This window comes from Chiloscyllium plagiosum, unplaced genomic scaffold, assembly GCF_037043375.1.
Source record: "Chiloscyllium plagiosum isolate Xiang-an unplaced genomic scaffold, Cpla_swu_hap1 HiC_scaffold_1, whole genome shotgun sequence".
NCBI classification, from domain to species: Eukaryota; Metazoa; Chordata; class Chondrichthyes; order Orectolobiformes; family Hemiscylliidae; genus Chiloscyllium; species Chiloscyllium plagiosum.
This window is the reverse complement of record NW_028270139.1, coordinates 172,167,135-172,187,076: the sequence shown is the minus strand read 5'-3', so window position 1 is coordinate 172,187,076 and position 19,942 is coordinate 172,167,135. Positions and strand designations below refer to the sequence as shown.

Here is a 19,942-nt window from a genome sequence, read left to right as displayed (position 1 = left end):
ATTACAGCAAGATCATTGATAACCTGGCTTCCATCCTTGCACCTTTGCATCAACTCTAAAAAATAGGATCCACCTCGGAAATGGTCACATAGACAAGCCCTAGATTTCAGTGAAGTAAGGAGACAGCTACTATCCTCAAAGGTGTTAGAACATTATATCCCAAGAAAGATTTGATACTGACATGCGATGCCTCCCTGTACAGCATCAGGGTGGTATGAGCTCAAATACCACGGGGTGGCCCAATTGAGAACAACCCTTAGCCTATACAGAGAGTAAATACACTCAGTTAGAGGAAGAAGGATTGGAAGTCCCAACAATATCTTTGTGGATGAAAATTGTGATAATAGTGCACCACAAACCTCTCTTGGTCTGCTTTAAGAGGACAAGGCAGTGCTGCCCATAGCTTCAAGGCACATTCAGCAGTGGGCTGTAATACTTAGTGTGAATAATTACATCCAGGAGGTTGCATAATGAATGTGGATGCATTGAGCCGCCTCCTGTTAGCAGGTAAACCACCGATGTAATCCCAAAAGACTAGTGTGTAATGATATTAAATTTTCTGGACACACTCAGTCACAGCTGACAATATCAGAACTATGACACAGCAAGATCTGTTCCTGATAAATCGGAAACAGCTGGGGAAACCAAGTGGTCATCCCAGACAGAAATGAAATCTTTTTAACCCGGACAGACCAGCTCATGTTAGAGGACGGCATATTGTTATAGGAAGTGAGACTGTTTGTCCCAAGCAAAGGTCGCTGCCAAATTGTGGCTGAACCTCACCAGGGTCTTCCAGGGGTCTCCAAAATGAAGGTGTTGGGAAGAAGTTATGTCTGGTGGTCAGGACTGGGTACAGACATAGTTGCATTGATGGGGCAGTGCCCAGAGGGTCAACAAGGACAAAATTACCACCCGCAGCTTTTCCCACATCAGTGGGAATGGCTGGGTAAACCCTGGACTCAGTTACATGTCAACTATTCAGGCAGCATCCAAGGAGCTTCAAAATCGACGTTTCGGGCAAAAGCCATTCATCAGGAAGGCTTTTGCCCGAAACGTTGATTCGAAGCTCCTTGGATGCTGCAAGAACTGCTGTGCTCTTCCAGCACCACTAATCCAGAATCTGGTTTCCAGCATCTGCAGTCATAGTTTTTACCTACATGTCAACTATGCTGGTCTTTTCATGGGCCCAATGTTCTTCATCATTCTAGATGTTCACTCAATGTAGTTGACTATGCATAGAGTTAATTTGTCACACATGATGATGTTAAATAATGTGCAAGCATTTTTTGCAGTTCATGGACTCCAGACATGTTAGTCCCAGACAGCAGATCTTCATTTACCAGCAGTGAGTTTGAGTATTTTGTAAAGTCGAATGGGATTTGGCACATAAGGACAGCTCTATACCATCCATCGTCCAATGGTCTGGCAGAAAGAGCAGTTCAAACTTTGAAGACAGGCTTAAAGAAACAGTCTACAGCTTCATTAGATTCCAAATTGTCCCCGATTCTATTTGAATATAGAGCCATCCTTAATGCAACTACAATTGCTAATGGGAAGAAGACTCACCAGATTAAGTTTGATCATCCCAGACCTAGCGGGAGAATGAAACAGGATCAAGAACACCAAAGCCACACACAAGATTCTGCCATGTGAGACAGACAGATTGATGCAAAGGATGAAGTTTGGTGTAAGGACCATGGAAATTGTCATGTATTGGGAAGAGGCATGGTCAAGGTGAGGTCAGGTTCAGTGATGTATTAGGTTTGGGTAGGAGCGATGGTCCTGAACAAGCCTGTGGACCATATGAAAACCACAAACTCTCAAATGGTGCTGGAGCAAAACATGCTGTATCACTGTTTTCTGAAAAGTCAGAAAAGCTTCCAGAACCCATCATCTCAGTTGATTCCATCTCTTAGCAACCTTTAATACCCTTCTTCCCCATCTTGTCATTTAGACACTTTCAAAGATGATTAATTGCTTTGTATTTTCTTTCTCACCATGTTTAACCCACCCATTCCTCTTTAACAGCCATGTGGGAGTGTATTAAAACCCCTCACTACCACCCCACCTCACCTCTGCATGGGTTGATTTCAGGTCCAGGATGGGTGAGATAGAACAAAATGAATGGCCAATGCACCATCATGCTGAGCTGCTGCCAGTCTTAATGTGTGTAGGGAGAGGGGTTGGGTTTTTGTTCATCAGCCAGTCTGTCTCACCTTCAACACTCAGGCTCTGACCAGGCTGACCACTGACTAGTTTAAGACTGACATGTGCCTTCATTGCAATCAAGCATGTGACTGGCAGGCTCAGATTGAAGCAGACTAGAGAGATACATTTTGGCTCTTCAGTGGGAAGGGTACTAAAGGGAGGGGGAGCCACCTCATTTGGAGGATCCATTGGCTAATACCTAATGTACGCAACCTGCAGCCTCCATACCCCAATAACTGAGGCACATGCCCTCCCACCCAACTACAGTGGCTGCAGTCCTCAATCCTACCCAACCCAAAAATGTCCCACACTTACCTTTCAGTCCAGTATCCATAAACTTTCACTTGAATCCAGTTTCAGAATTCTGCTTTAGATTGTCCTTACTTTTCTCTAATCTAAAATGTTGAAACCAGACAGAGAGGAGAATTCAGCAGGAGAATTTCTCTTTTAAAATTGGTTCTGATCTAATTCACCACAAAACCCTCCACTTGTGGAGTCCAGTTTGTAAATGACCTACAACAAACTATCTTTCAAGTTAAGAGGTCAAGTGTTCACTGTGGGTGATAACTCACAACACGTACACACAAGTATACAAGGAACAGGTAAGGGGAAAGACATGACTACAGAATACTGTTGTTAAAGAAAAATCTGTTAAAAACTTTCATCTCAAAGTCATCAGGACATTTCACACACCTCCCTTGTTAGGTCCACGCCCCCACCAACTCCCTCTCCACATCTGGCATCTTCCCGTGCCACCGCAAGGGATACAAAACCTGCACCCACACCTCCCCCTCCCTCCATCCAAGGCCACAACGAATCATTCCAAATCCGGCAGAAATTTACTTGCATATCCTCAAACCTCATTTACTGCATCTGTTACTCTCAAAGAAACAAACACAAAGAACCTTCGGTCCTCCAAGCCTGTGCCAATTCAGATCCTCGATCTAAACCTGTCACCTATTTTCTAAGGATATGTATCCCTTTGCTCCCTGCCCATTTATGGATCTGTTGAGATATATCTTAAATGACACTATCGTTCCCGCCCCTCCCACCTCCGCTAGCAATGCATTCCAGGCACCAACCACCCTCTGCATGAAGAATTTTCCTGATCTATCTTCCCTAAACTTTTCCCTTCTCTCTTTGAACTTGTGACCCCTGGTAACTGAGTCTTCTACTCTGGGAAAACTTTCTTGCTTTCCACTCTGTCTACATCTCTCATGATTTTGTAAGCTTCATGTCAGTCTCCTTTCTATTGAAAATAATCCTAATCTACTCAATCTCTCCTCGTAGCTAATACCCTCCATACCAGGCAACATCCTGGTGAACCTCCTCTGCACCCTCTCTAAAGCATCCACATCCTTTTGGTAATGTGGCGACCAGAACTATACGCAGTATTCCAAATGTTGCCGAACCGAAGTCTTGTATAACTGTAACTTGACCTGCCAACTGTTGTACTCAATAACCCGTCCAATGAAGAAAAGCATGCCGTATGCCTTCCTGGCCACTCTATCGACTTACATTGCCACCTTCAGGGAACAATGGACATGTACATCCAGATCTCTCTTTACATCAATTTTCCCCAGGATTTTTTCATTTACTGGATAGTTCGCTCTGGAATTGCATCTTCTAAAAAGCATCACCTCACATTGGTCTGACTTGAACTCCATCTGCCATTTTTCTGCCCAACTCTGATCTATCTATACTCTGCTGTATCCTCTGACAGTCCCCTTCACTATTTGCCACTCCACCAATTTTTAGTGTCATCTGCAAACTTGCTAATGAGGCAACCTTCCTCCAAATCATTTATGTATATCACAAACAACAGTGGCCCCAGCACGGCTCCCTATGGGACACCACTGGTTACAGGTCTCCACTACTACTCAGTCGTCTGTTGCCCAATCAGTTCTCTATCCATCTAGCCAGAACATCCTGGACCCCATGTGACTTCACCTTCTTCGTCAGTCTATCATGGGGAACTTTATCAAACGCCTTACTAAAGTCCATATATATTTCATCCACATCCCCTTCCCTCATGAATCAACGTTGTCACCTCTTCAAAGAATTCTATTACGTATGTAAGATATGACCTTCCCCCCACAAAACCATGCTGCCGATCACTGATAAACCCATTTTCTTCCAAAAGGGTATATATCCAATTCCTCAGTATCTTCTCCAGCAGCTTCCCTACCACTGACATCAGGCTCACAGGTCTGTACTTACCTGGATTATCCCTGCTACCCTTCTTAAATAAGAGGACAACATTAGCAATTCTCCAGTCATCTGGGACCGCTCCTCCCTCCTACCCCCCACCACTGCGTTCAAGGATACTGCAAAGATATCCATTAAAGCCCCAGCTATTTCCTCTCACATCCCTCAAAATTTGGGATAGATCCCATTTGGATCTGGGGACTTGTGCACCTTAATGCCTTTTAGAGTACACAACACTTCCTCCCTCCTTATGCCAACTTGACCTAAAGTAATTAAAGATCTATCCCTAACCTCAACATCCACCATGACCCTCTCCTCGGTGAATACCACTGCATTACATCCATTTTCTCTGACACCACGCATATCTTTCCTCTTTTGTCCTTGTGTGGGCAACCTTTTCCCTAGTTACCTTCTTGCTCCTTACATATGAATAAAAGGCTTTAGGGTTTTGCTTAACCCTGCTCACTAAGGATATCTCATGACCCCTTTTAGCCATCTTAATATCTCATTTCAGATTGGCCCTACATTCCCAATATTCTTCCAAGGCTTTGTCTGTCTTCAGTCCATATATCAAATGTGGATTTTCCTTCAAACAGCTGCTCCCAATCTTCATTCCCCAGCTCCTGCTGAATTTTGGTATTGCTGGCCTTCCTCCAATTGAGCCCTCTTTGTTTAGGACCACTCTCATCTTTGTCCATGAGTATTCTAATATTTATGGAATTGTGATCACTATTCCCAAACTAATCCCCAACTAAAACTTCAACCACCCAGCCGGGCTCATTCCCCAACAGCAGAACCAGTATGGCCCCTTCCCAAGTTGGACTATTTACCTACTGCCTGAGAAAACCCTCTGGATGCTCCTTACAAATTCTGCTCCATCTCGACCTCTAACACTAAATGAATTGCAGTCAATGTTGGGAAAATTAAAATCTCCCATCACCACCACCCTATTGCTCTGACATCTTACTATAATCTCTCTACATAGTTGTACCTCTACCTCACCCTTGTTGTTGGGAGGCCTGTAGTACAGCCCCAACATTATTACCTTACCTTTCCTATTTCTGAGCTCTGCCCATATTGCCTCACTGCTCGGGTCCTCCATCGTGCTGTCCTTCAGCACAGCTGTGATATCCTCTCTGACCAGTAATGCAACTCCTCCACCCCTTTTACCTTCCACTCCATCCTACCTGAAGTATCGATATCCTGGGATATTTAGTTGCCAATCTTGCCCCCCCTCAACCAATTCTCAGAAACAGCAATAACTTTACACTCTCAGGGACCAATCCAAGCCCATAGTTCATCTCCCTTACCGACTACACTTGCTGTATTAAAATAGGTGGACCTCAGATCACCAGTCCATTTGCGTTCAATATCTGCCCCCTGCTTACTCTTCCCCTTAGTCATGCTGACTTCATTATCTAGTTCCTTACAGGCTTTAGTTACTGCCTCCTTCCTGTCCACCAGCCTTCTCATTTGGTTCCCATCCCCTTGCCACATTAGTTGAAACCCTCCCCAACAGCATTAGCAAATGCGCCCCCAAGTACATTGGTTCCACTCCAGCCCAGGTGTAGACCATCCAATATGTAATAGTCCCACCTTTCCCAGAACCAGTCCCAATATCCCAAAGATCTGAACCCCTCCCTCCTGCACCATCTCTCAAGCCACACATTCGTCCTGCCTATTCTTTCATTTCTACTTTGACCAATGCGTGTGTGGTGAAAGGGTTAAAATTATGTCCCAATACATGTGTGAATCTAACCGGAATGGAGGTGTTGCTTAGTCCCGTGTGAATCTTATTACACACCTCCCCGTGTGAATCTTCTTATCTGTATGTAACCAGAATGGAATGTGTTTTTTAGCCTTGCTCTGCTGTTCACATGAATGTTTATATCTGGAAAAGAGTATATCAGCTGGAAAAGTCTCCAGTTCGGTGAGTCTGCTCCGGGGTTACGTTTAACCGCCGGGCGTGGGTTGTTGGCAACCGCTCTACGAGAACTGACGGCTCCCAGTTCCGGTAACATGTAGAGTGAGTATAAGCCAGACCCGGGAGTCTGCTCCGGGGTTACGTTTAACCGCCGAGCGTGGGTTGTTGGCAACCGCTCTACGAGAACTGACGGCTCCCAGTTCCGGTAACATGTAGAGTGAGTATAAGCCAGACCCGTTGTAAGTATGAGACCTGGTTGTGGCGACGCTGCGGGGAATAAAATGCTCATATTCTAGCAGACTCGCCTCTTGGTCGTTTGTTCTGTGTCAGACTACTCTCCTACGAACCTGACCTTGAGAATTTTTTAAAACAGCGTGACATTGGCAGCAATCCTGAGATTACTACCTCTGAAGTTCTACTTTTTAACTTGGCTCCAAACTCCTTAAATTCTGCTTGTAGGACCTCATCCTGTTTTTTTTAACAATATCATTGGTGCTTATATGAACTGGCTATTCACCCTTCCCCTTGAGAATTTACTGCAGTCGATCTAAGACATCCCTGACCTGTGCATCTGGGAGGCAACGTACCATTTGGGAGTTTCGTTTTTGACCACAGAAATGCCTAACTACTCCCCTTACAATTGAATCCCCTATGACTATAACCCTTCCACTCTCTTTCCCACCTTTCTAAACAGCAGAGTCAGCCACGGTGCCAAGAACCTGGTTACTGCTGCCTTCCCCTGGTGAGCCATCTCCCCTAACCGTATCCAAAATGGTAAACCTGCTTTGGAGGGAGATGACCACAGGGCACACCTGCACTACCTTCCTGCTCTGTCTCTGCCTTTTGGTCACCCATCCCCTTTCTCCCTCAGCAATTCTAATCTGCAGTGTGACCAATTCACTAAATATGCTATCCACAATCCCCTCAGCATCGCGGATGATCCAAAGTGAGTCAATCTGCATCTCTAAAGCTGTCATGCCAGTTTTAACAAGAGCTGTAACTAGACACACATCCTGCATGTGAAGGAGCCAGGGACATTAGTCATGTCTCTGAGCTCCCACATTGAGCAAGAGGAACATAGCATGGGTCTGCGATCTCCTACCATCTTAAGCTTTACCTAAGTTGAGACAAAAGTCACGAAAAAGGAAAGAGAAGTTTTCTTTTTACCAACTTACTTTAACTTACCAAAATCCTTCCCTTATCAACACACCACAGTCTTTTTTTGGTTAGAGGAGGAGGTAAGGTGGGAGATACTAGACAGGTAGTGTCTCGGGTTCAGCCACTGCCCGAATATATCAGCCTTTTATGTGGTTTGCTTACCTTCCCGGCAGCCTCCCAGTCGTCATGCTCTCCACCCTCACTGCAATTAAAATGGACCCCACAGCCTCCCGAGGGAAGCTTTTTAAATAGTTTGTTCGCTTCTTGTTCGCTCCGATCTTGCTGCAATTAAAATGGAGGCTGCAGACTCAAGAGGGAAGGTTTTTTTAATTATTTGTTTGCCTTCCTGGCAGCGACCCCCACCCACCCATCGGTTTTCGTTTTCTCTCCGCCCTTGCTGCAACTAAAATGGTGGCCACAGACTCCCAAAGGAAGTTCTCGATGTTATCTACTCTACATAGGATAGACCAAATGCAAACTCGCAGAACAGTTCAGGGATCATCTCTAGTCCGTACGGACCAACCACTCCCACTTTCCTGTGGCCCCCCCACCCCCACTCCCACTCCTCTGATGAGATGTCCATTCTGGGCCTCCTCCACTACCTACACAAGGCTACCTGCAAGCTGGAGGAGGAACACCTTATCCTACGCCTCAGGAGCCAGCAACCACACAGTCTCAGCATTGAATTTACCAGTTTCCATATCTCCCCTCTCCCACCACATCCCAGATCCAACCCTCCAACTTGGCACTGCTCTCTTGACCTGACCATCATCCTTTCCACCAACCTATCACATCGCCTATCCTCATCCACCTATTGCCGTCCCACCTACCTTCCCCCACCCCACCCCATCCCATCCCATTCCCATCCCCCTTCCTCTATTTATTTCTCAGCCACCTTCCCCTCCCCACTCCATATAAAGGGTCCTGCCTGAAACATTCACCCTCCTACTCCTCAGATGATGCCTGACCTGCTAAGCTTTCCCAGCACCACATTTTACCAACTCATTTCACAAGAATACCAACATAAAGGAAAAGCGACATTTGCACTGATCGAGAGGAGAGTGCTGATTGGTTAACAAGTACAATCTGATTGGAAAATGAACTCTGAATGGCCAATTGGTAACTCTGAGTCAAAATTCTTCAAGCTGCATGAAGAGGTTAAATATCAAACAGGTAGCATCAAATTCAGTTCAAACTTTTGATTCAGTCATGATGACAAATTGACCATACTATTAGAGTATGGTACCGCACAGGAGGGCACAATCGGGTCTTTCCATCAGTGTCAGCTTCTTCGGAAAGCATTTGGATTAGTGCCACTGAACATACCATAATCATCCTGGTTGGTCCATGTGTGACTCCTTCCCAGTGATGAAATCAGAATGACCATTGAGAGGTCAGTCAGTCCTATTCACAGTGTGAGAGCACCTGATCGGGAAAAACTAGGGAGCGAAAGCCAGTGCTGCTTTTTCAGATGTGACAGGTTCATCAGACAAAGGAACAAATTCAACTTACTTAACTTTCTTTCAAATATTTATTCAATTCATCATCGGTTCATGTGCAAATTTCAAAACAGCATTTAGAAAGAAGGGAGGCAGGTATTTGAACAATCATTTACTGTTGTGTGTAACTCAGCAGGTTCAGTGAGTAAATCAATTTGAATAACAACCCATTCATTGTATCCCACACAGAGCAACTATTCAAATAACCTCACCATCTCGGTGGAGCTTGAGGGAAAGAACTGCACATTGGACCTCAGCAGCAACAAGTAAGTTACATTATTTACACAACTCTATCACCAATCCAGTGTGACTGTGGTACATTATTAAGACAGCTCTATCACATATCTGCTATGCCTGTATTACATTATTAACACAGCTCTATAATCAATCTACTGTGTCAGTGTTACATTATTTATACAGCTCTATCACCAATCCACGGTGTCAGTGTTACGTTATTAACACAGCTCTATCACCAATCCACTGTGTCAGTGTTACATTATTAACACAGCTCTATCACCAATCCACTGTGTCAGTGTTACCTTATTAACACAGCTTTATCTTTAATCCATTGTGATTATGCAGATTATTGCTGATGCTTGATAGCACTGTTGATGACACCTTCCATCACTTCACTGATAATCAAGGGCAAACTGATAGGGTCGTAATTGGCTGGGTTGGATTTGTCCTGTGACTTTGGGACCATTTCTGGTTGAGGTATGGCCTGTCCAAATTCGATGGGTTCCACCTCGGCAGACGTGGGACCGATATCCTATAGTGATTGTTATCTCAAGCAGTTATGGAGGGTTTAAATTAATGTTTGAAGTTTTTCTGTGAAGAAAACTTATGTCAGGAGTCAGAGAAGGAGCATGGATAAAAGCAAAAAGTAGAAAAGGGAATATGAAAAGTGATAGGCAGAGAAACCAGACAATTCAAACAGGGCTGTTGAGAAAAGTATTGTGGAGGAGTGGATGTTGGACTTGGGTGGACAAAGTTAAGAATCACACAATCGGTCATAGTCCAACAGGTTTATTTGGAAGTACTAGCTTTCGGAGCACTGCTCCTTCATTAGGTGGATGTGGAGTAAAAGATCTTAAGACAGAACTAATAGCAAAGGTTAACAGTGTTGTACAGTGATATATTAAACAAACTTGGATTGTTAAGTCTTTCATCTTTTGGAATGGTTTGCAAGTTTCATTTGTGAGACAAACAGTGTTAAAAGGACAAGCTAAAAATCCTTGGGCCTTAATGAGGAGAACATTTGCAATAAAGTGGATGAACTAATCATGCAGATCAATGTAAACGGATATGATATAATTGTTTTACCAAGACGGTGACCAGGATGGGAACTGAATGTCCCAAGATATTCAGCATTTAGAAAGGACAGGCAAAAAGGAAAAGGTAGTGGAGTGACTTTGCTGGTTAAAGAGTACAATTAACACCATAGTGAGATAGGATATTAGCTCTGACAAAGTGGAGTCTGTATGGGTTGAGTTGATAAATACCAAGGGTGAAAATATTAGTGGGTGTAATATATAGAACCTCAAATTGAAGTAGTGATGTCGAGAATGGCATTGAACAGGATGTTAGAGATGCATGTGACATGAGAACATCAGTGATCATGGGTAATTTTAATCTGAACACAAATTGGGCAAATCAGATTAGCTACAATGCCATAGAGGAGGAAATCCTGGAGTTTATATGGTTTTCTTGATCAATATGTGGAAGAACCAACGAAGCAGCAGGCCACCTTAGACTGAGTACTGTTTATGAGAAGGGAATCAGTGCCAATCTAACTGTGCCAGACCTCTTGAGTGACCATAACATGATAGAATTTTATATCAAGATGAAGAGTGAGACAGTTGATTTGGAGACTGTGGTGCTGAATCTTAATAAAGGAAACAATGAAGACATGAGGCGTGCGTTGGCCTTGATAGATTGGGAGAGTTACTTAAAGGGATGACAATGGATAGGCAATGGCAAATTCAAGGAACATATTGGGGAACTGCAACAACTGTTTATTCCTGTCCAGAACAAAAGCAAAATGGTTAAGAGGACCAATCCATGGATTACAAAGGAAATTAGAGATAGTATCTGATCCAAGGAAGAAGCATACAGATTGACCAAGAAAAATAATAGGTCTGAGGATTGGCAGCAGTTTAGAGTTCAGAGAACAAGGAATTGATGAAGGGAAAATGCAGTACGAAAGTAAGCTTGCTGGGAACATAAAGACTGACTAAGAATTTCGAAAGGTACGTAAAGAGAGAGAGAGAGAGATTTGTGAAGACAAATGTAGGTCTCCTACAGACAGAAATGGGGCAATGTATAATTGGGGGCACATGAAATGGCTGAGCAACTAAATACATACAGTAGCTCTGTCTTCACAAAAGAGGACACAAATCAGATACCAGAAACATTGGAGAATGCAAGATTTAGTGAGAGGGAAGAACTGACGGAGATCAGTATGAGTAGAGAAATTGACGGGATTGAAGGTGGATAAATCCCCAGGGTACTTAAGGAAGTGGCTGTAGAAATAATGATGCATTGTAGTCATCTTCTAGGATTCGATACGCTGTGAAAGAATCCCTGCAGATTGGAGGGTGACTAATGTCACTTCAATGTTCGATAAGGGAGGTAGAGAGAGACCAGGGATTTATAGACCAGGAAGCCTAACATCGGTCATGGGGAGAAGTCCCACATAAGAGATTATTGTGCAAGATTAAAGGCCATGGGATTGGGGGAAGTGTATTGTAATGGATAGAAAACTGGTTGGCAGAGAGGAAATGTCGAGTAGGAATTAATGGATCCCTTTCACATTGGCAGGCAGTAACTAGTGAGGTGCGACAGGGATCGGTGCGAGGACCCCAGCTATTCCCAATATGTATTAATGATCTGGATCAGGGAAGGAAACGGAACATATCAAAGTGTGCAGATGATACCACGTTGGGTGGGAGGATGAACTGTGATGAGGATGCAGAGACCCTTCAGCGTGATCTGGATAGGTTGGTTGTGTGAGCAAATCAGTGGCGGTTGCAATTAATGTGAGGTTATTCACTTTGAAAGCAAAAACAAGAAGACAGATTATGACCTGACTGGCTGTAAACTGGGAGAGGGGAGTGTGCAGTGGGACCTGGGTGTCCTTGTGTACCAGTTGCTGAAGGTAAGCTTGCAGGTGTAGCAGGCGGTAACGAAGGCAAATGGGATGTTGGCCTTCATTGCTGGAGGTTTCGAGTCCAGGAGCAGGGATGTGTTGTTATAGTTATACAGGGCCTTGCTGAGGCCACACTGAGAATATTGTGTGCAGTTTTAGTCTCCTTTTCTGAGGAAGGATGCTCTTGCTGTCGAGGGAGTGTAGTGAAGGTTTACCAGGCTGATTCTGGAGATGGTGGGACTGACGAATGGGGAGAGATTGACTCAGGTGAGATTGTTTTCACTGGAGTTCACACAAATGAGGAGAATCTTATAAAGACTTTTAAAATTCCAACAGGACTAGACAGGGTAGATGCAGGGAAGATGTTCCCGATGGTGGGTGTGTCCTGAACCAGGGTCACAGTCTGAGGATTTGGGGGGGCCATTTAGGATAGAGATGAGGAGACATTTGTTCACCCACAGAGTGGTGAGCCTGTGGGATTCATTACCACAGGAAGGAGTTGCTGTCAATACATTGAATGTATTCAAGAGGCGGCTAGATGTAGCACTTGGAGTGAATGGGATCAAAGGTTATGGCGAGAAAGCAGGATTAGGTGACTGAGTTGGACAATCAGCTGTGATTGGGAGGAATGGCGGAGCAGGCTCGAAGGGCTGAATGGCCTCCTCCTGCTCATATCTTCAAGTTTGCTGTGTTTTACAGGACACAGCTGGGCAATTTTCCACATTGATGTGGACATGCCAGTGTTGTAACGGTACTGGAACAGCCTGGGTAGGGACATAGAAAATTCTGTAAAGCAAGTGGGACAAGTTGTTGGAGGGAATCCTGAGGGACAGAATGTACATGTATTTGGAAAGGCAAGAGCTGAAAATGTGTTGCTGGAAAAGCGCAGCAGCTCAGGCAGCATCCAGGGAACAGGAGAATCGACGTTTCGGGCATAAGCCCTTCTTCAGGATAGAAGACAGAGGCTGGCTCAAAGATAGAAGACAGAGGGTGGTGATGGAGGGTTGTTTTTCAGACTGGAAGCCTGTGACCAGTGGAGTGCCATAAGGATCGGTGCTGGGTCCACTACTTTTTGTCATTTACATAAATGCTTTGGATGTGAGCATAAGTGGTACAGTTAGTAAGTTTGCAGATGACACCAAAATTGGAGGTGTAGTGGACAGCGAAGAAGGTTACCTCAGACTACAACAGGATCTGGACCAGATGGGCCAATGGGCTGAGAAGTGGCAGATGGAGTTTAATTGAGATAAATGCAAGGTGCGCCATTTTGGGAAAGCAAATCTTAGTAGGACTTATACACTTAATGGTAAGGTCTTAGGGAGTACTGCTGAAGAAAGAGACTTTGGAGTGCAGGTTCATAGTTCCTTGAAAGTGGAGTTGCAGGTAGATAGGATAGTGAAGAAAGTGTTTGGTGTGCTTTCCTTTATTGATCAGAGTATTGAGTACAGGAATTGGGAGGTCAATTTGCGGCTGTACAGGACATTGGTTAGGCCACAGTTAGAGTATTGTGTGCAATTCTGGTCTCCTTCCTATCGGAAAGATGTTGTGAAACTTGAAAGGGTTCAGAAAAGATTCACAAGGATGTTGCCAGGGTTGGAAGATTTGAGCCAAAGGGAGAGGCTGAACAGGCTGGAACTGTTTTCCCTGGACCATCGGAGGGGTGATCTTAGAGAGGTTTACAAAATTATGAGGGGCATGGATTGGATAAATAGGCCAAATGTTTTCCCTGGGGTTGAGGAGTCCAGAACCAGAGGGCGTAGGTGTCGGGTGAGAGGGGAAAGATATAAAAGAGACCTAAGGGGCAAGGTTTTCACGCAGAGGGTGGTGCGTGTATGGAATGAGCTGCCAGACGAAGTGGTGGTGGATGGTACAATTGCAACATTTAAGAGGCATTTGGATGGGTATATGAATAGGAAGGGTTTGGAGGGATATGGGCCGGGTGCTGGCAGGTGGGCCTAGATAAGAATAAAAAGATATAACTGAAAGAGAATCCTGAACCCTGAGCCAACTCACCAGTACCCACTGCTGCCTGCACCAGACCTAGCAATGTAGGCATCGCTACTCTTTAGGTTTCATCTCTTTGCCACTGGGCCTGCCTTACCACTGACGCTAATGCCATGTCCCGTATGGAAACCATACTTACCCGACAACTGCTGCCAGGCCTACTGCACCCAAGGGTCCCTGTACTGGGCCTACTGCAACCAGGAGTCCCTGCTTTTGGACTAGCGCAACCAGAGGTTCCCATGCTGAGTCTATTACAACCAAGAGTCTCCGCTTTGGTCCTTCCACAACCAGGGTTGCCACTCTGGGTCTACTGCAACCAGATGTCTCTGCTCTGGATCTACTACAACCAAGAGTCTCTGCTCTGGGCCTACCACAACCAAGGGTCCCTGCACTGGGTCTACTGCAACCAGGAATCTTTCCTCTGGTTCTACTCCAACCAGGACTACTCACTCTGTGCCTACTACAACCAGGGGTCCCTGCTCTGGTCCTCCTACAACCAGGATCCCCGCTCTGGTCCTCCTACAACCAGGGGTCCCTGCTCTGGTCCTCCTACAACCAGGGTTCCCCATTCTGGTCCTCTTACAACCAGGGTTCCCCGTTCTGGTCCTCTTACAACCAGGGTTCCCCATTCTGGTCCTCCTACAACCAGGGTTCCCCATTCTGGTCCTCCTACAACCAAGGTTCCCCGTTCTGGTCCTCTTACAACCAGGGTTCCCCATTCTGGTTCTCCTACAACCAGGGTTCCCCATTCTGGTCCTACTACAACCAGGGTTCCCCGTTCTGGTCCTACTACAACCAGGGTTCCTCATTCTGGTCCTACTACAACCAGGGTTCCCCGTTCTGGTCCTACTACAACCAGGGTTCCCCGCTCTGGGCCTAATATAACCAGGAGTCCCTATTCTACTGCCCAACCAGGCAGCCACTGCAGTCTTTTCCAGAATCCCACTCCAACCGCTCTCCTACAAGTAGAGAGCAGTAGACATTCACAGTTTGTGAGAAGATTAGTAGCTCGGGTGCTCGTTGTTGTGGTTCTGTTTGCCGAGCTGGGAATTTGTGTTGCAGACGTTTCGTCCCCTGTCTACGGGACATCCCCAGTGCTTGGGAGCCTCCTGTGAAGCGCTTCTGTTTTGTTTCCTCCGACATTTATGGTGGTATGTCTCTGCCACTTCCGGTTGTCAGTTCCAGCTGTCCGCTGCAGTGGCCGGTATATTGGGTCCAGGTCGATGTGTTTGTTGATAGAATCTGTGGATGAGTGCCTTGCCTCTAGGAATTCCCTGGCTGTTCTCTGTTTGGCTTGTCCTATAATCGTAGTGTTGTCCCAGTCGAACTCATGTTGCTTGTCATCTGTGTGTGTGGCTACTAAGGATAGCTGGTCATGATCAGGTGTTTCAGTTTCTGCTGTAGTTCTTTAGCCTTGACCATGACCCCACCTCCCACCACCAAACCATCATCTCCCAGACCATCCATAACCTCATCACCTCAGGGGATCTCCCATCCACCGCCTCCAACCTTATAGTCCCACAACCCTGCACCGCCTGTTTCTACCTCCTGCCCAAAATCCACAAGCCTGACTGTGGCTAGTTGGTGTTCCTGGATATGGATCATTAGCTGTCTTCCTGTTTGTCCTATGTAGTGTTTTGTGCAGTCCTTGCATGGGATTTTATACACTACGTTGGTTTTTCTCATGCTGGGTATCGGGACCTTTGTCCTGGTGAGTTGTTGTCTGAGAGTGGCTGTTGGTTTGTGTGCTGTTTTGAGTCCTAGTGGTCGTAGTAGTCTGGCTGTCAGTTCTGAAATGCTCTTGATGTATGGTAGTGTGGCTAGTCCTTTGGGCTGTGGCATGTCCTCATTCCGTTGTCTCTCCCTTAGGCATCTGTTGATGAAATTGTGGGGGTATCCTTTTTTGGCAAATACATTGTAGAGGTGTTCTTCTTCCTCTTTTTGCAGTTCTGGTGTGCTGCAATGTGTTGTGGCCCTTTTGAACAGTGTCTTGATGCAACTTCGTTTGTGTGTATTGGGGTGGTTGCTTTCATAGTTTAGGATTTGGCCTGTGTGAGTGGCTTTCCTGTGTACCTTAGTGGTGAATTCTCCATTAGGTGTTCTCTGTACCATCACGTCTAGGAATGGGAGTTGGTTGTCCTTTTCTTCCTCTCTAGTGAATCGGATTCCTGTGAGTGTGGCGTTGATGATCCAGTGTGTGTTCTCTATTTCTGTGTTTTTAATGATTACAAAGGTGTCATCCACATATCTGACCTAGAGTTTGGGTTGAATTTGTGGTAAGACTGTTTGTTCTAACCTTTGCATTACAGCTTCTGCTATGTGTCCAGAGATGGGTGAGCCCATGGGTGTGCCGTTGGTTTGTTCATATATTTGGTTGTTGAATGTGAAGTGTATTGTGAGGCACAAGTCCAGTAGTTTGAGTATGCAGTCTTTGTTGATAGGTTCCCCGTCTTGTCTGTTGTGTATGTCCAGCAGGTTGGCTATTGTTTCTCTGGCTAGGGGTTTGTTGATAGAGGTGAACAATGCCGTTACATCGAATGAGACCATAGTTTCTTCCTTGTCTATGTGTATATTTCTGATGATGTCCAAGAATTCCTGTGTTGACTGTATAGACTGTCTGGATCCACTGATCAGGTGTTTCAGTTTCTGCTGTAGTTCTTTAGCCTTGACCATGACCCCACCTCCCACCACCAAACCATCATCTCCCAGACCATCCATCACCTCATCACCTCAGGGGATCTCCCATCCACCGCCTCCATCCTCATAGTCCCACAACCCTGCACCACCTGTTTCCACCTCCTGCCCAAAATCCACAAGCCTGACTGCCCCGGCAGAACCATTGTCTCAGCCTGCTCCTGCCCCACCGAACTCATCTCTGCATACCTGGACACGGTCCTGTCCCCCTTAGTCCAAGAACTCCCCACCTACGTTCGGGATACCATCCACGCCCTCCACCTCCTCCATGATTTTTGCTTCCCCGGCCCCCAATGCCTTATCTTCACCATGGAAATCCAGTCCCTAGACACCTCCATCCCCCATCACGAAGGCCTCAAAGCCCTCTGTTTCTTCCTTTCCCGCCGACCCAACCAGTACCCTTCCACTGACACCCTCCTTCGACTGACTGAACTAGTCCTCACTCTGAACAACTTCTCTTTTCAATCCTCCCACTTCCTCCAAACCAAAGGAGTAGCCATGGGCACCCGCATGGGTCCCAGCTATGCCTGCCTCTTCGTAGGATATGTGGAACAGTCCATCTTCCGCAGCTACACTGGCACCACCCCCCACCTTTTCCTCCGCTACATCAATGACTGTATCGGCGCTACCTCGTGCTACCACGAGGAGGTTGAACAGTTCATCCACTTTACTAACACCTTCCACCCCGACCTCAAATTTACCTGGACTGTCTCAGACTCCTCCCTCCCCTTCCTAGACCTCTCCATTTCTATCTCGGGCGACCGACTCAACATGGACATTTACTATAAACCGACCGACTCCCACAGCTACCTAGATTACACCTCCTCACACCCTGCCCCCTGTAAAAACACCATCCCATTTTCCCAATTCCTTCGTCTCCGCCGCATCTGCTCCCAGGAGGACCAGTTCCAATACCGAACAACCCAGATGGCCTCCTTCTTCAAAGACCGCGATTTCCCCTCCGACGTATTCGATGATGCTCTCCACCACATCTCCTCCACTTCCCGCTCCTCCGCCCTTGAACCCCGCCCCTCCAATCGCCACCAGGACAGAACCCCATTGGTCCTCACCTACCACCCCACCAACCTCCAGATACACCGTATCATCCTTCGTCATTTCCGCCACCTCCAAACGGACCCCACCGCCAGGGATATATTTCCCTCCCCTCCCAAATCAGCGTTCCGGAAAGACCATTGTCTCAGCCTGCTCCTGCCCCACCGAACTCATCTCTGCATACCTGGACACGGTCCTGTCCCCCTTAGTCCAAGAACTCCCCACCTACGTTCGGGATACCATCCACGCCCTCCACCTCCTCCATGATTTTCGCTTCCCCGGCCCCCAATGCCTTATCTTCACCATGGAAATCCAGTCCCTAGACACCTCCATCCCCCATCACGAAGGCCTCAAAGCCCTCTGTTTCTTCCTTTCCCGCCGACCCAACCAGTACCCTTCCACTGACACCCTCCTTCGACTGACTGAACTAGTCCTCACTCTGAACAACTTCTCTTTTCAATCCTCCCACTTCCTCCAAACCAAAGGAGTAGCCATGGGCACCCGCATGGGTCCCAGCTATGCCTGCCTCTTCGTAGGATATGTGGAACAGTCCATCTTCCGCAGCTACACTGGCACCACCCCCCACCTTTTCCTCCGCTACATCAATGACTGTATCGGCGCTACCTCGTGCTACCACGAGGAGGTTGAACAGTTCATCCACTTTACTAACACCTTCCACCCCGACCTCAAATTTACCTGGACTGTCTCAGACTCCTCCCTCCCCTTCCTAGACCTCTCCATTTCTATCTCGGGCAACCGACTCAACATGGATATTTACTATAAACCAACCGACTCCCACAGCTACCTAGATTACACCTCCTCACACCCTGCCCCCTGTAAAAACACCATCCCATTTTCCCAATTCCTTCGTCTCCGCCGCATCTGCTCCCAGGAGGACCAGTTCCAATACCGAACAACCCAGATGGCCTCCTTCTTCAAAGACCGCGATTTCCCCTCCGACGTATTCGACGATGCTCTCCACCACATCTCCTCCACTTCCCGCTCCTCCGCCCTTGAACCCCGCCCCTCCAATCGCCACCAGGACAGAACCCCATTGGTCCTCACCTACCACCCCACCAACCTCCAGATACACCGTGTCATCCTTCGTCATTTCCACCACCTCCAAACGGACCCCACCGCCAGGGATATATTTCCCTCCCCTCCCAAATCAGCGTTCCGGAAAGACCACTCCCTCCGCGACTCCCTCGTCAGGTCCACACCCCCCACCAACCCAACCTCCACTCCCGGCACCTTCCCCTGCAACCACAAGAAATGCAAAACTTGTGCCCACGCCTCCCCCCTCACTTCCCTCCCAGGCCTCAAGGGATCCTTCTGTATCCACCACAGATTCACCTGCACCTCCACACACATCATTTACCGCATCCGCTGCACCTGATGTGGCCTCCTCTACATTGGGGAGACAGGCCACCTACTTGCAGAACATTTCAGGGAACACCTCTGGGACACCCGCACCAACCAACCCAATCGCCCTGTGGCTGAACACTTTAACACCCCCTCCCACTCCGCCAAGGACATGCAGATCCTTGGCCTCCTCCATCACCAGACCATGGCAACACAATGCCTGGACGAAGCGCGCCTCATCTTCTGCCTAGGAACTCTCCAACCACAAGGGATGAATGCAGATTTCTCCAGTTTTCTCATTTCCCCTCCCCCCACCTTATCTCAGTCCCAACCCTCGGACTCAGCCCTGCCTTCTTGACCTGCAATCTTCTTCCCGACCTCTCCGCCCCCACCCCTTCTCCGGCCTATCACCCTCACCTTAACCTCCTTCCACCTATCGCATTCCCAACGCCCCTCCCCCAAGTCCCTCCTCCCTACCTTTTATCTTAGCCTGCTTGGCACACCTTCCTCATTCCTGAAGAAGGGCTTATGCCCGAAATGTCGATTCTCCTGCTCCTTGGATGCTGCCTGACCCGCTGCGCTTTTTCAGCAACACATTTTTCAGCTATTATAGGACAAGCCAAACAGAGAACAGCCAGGGAATTCCTAGAGGCATGGCACTCATCCACAGATTCTATCAACAAA

At 46.9% G+C, this 19,942-nt stretch overlaps 1 protein-coding gene across 1 annotated transcript in view; it reads left to right on the top strand.

Moving 5' to 3' along the window:
* Positions 1-19,942, top strand: part of LOC122546170 (disintegrin and metalloproteinase domain-containing protein 12-like) — a 467,862-nt gene that overhangs the window by 104,279 nt on the left and 343,641 nt on the right. Inside the window, exon 3 of the mRNA XM_087986005.1 lies at positions 9,187-9,263. Within this exon, the coding sequence (XP_087842131.1) occupies positions 9,187-9,263 (77 nt within the window). The remainder of the gene's footprint in view (positions 1-9,186; positions 9,264-19,942) is intronic.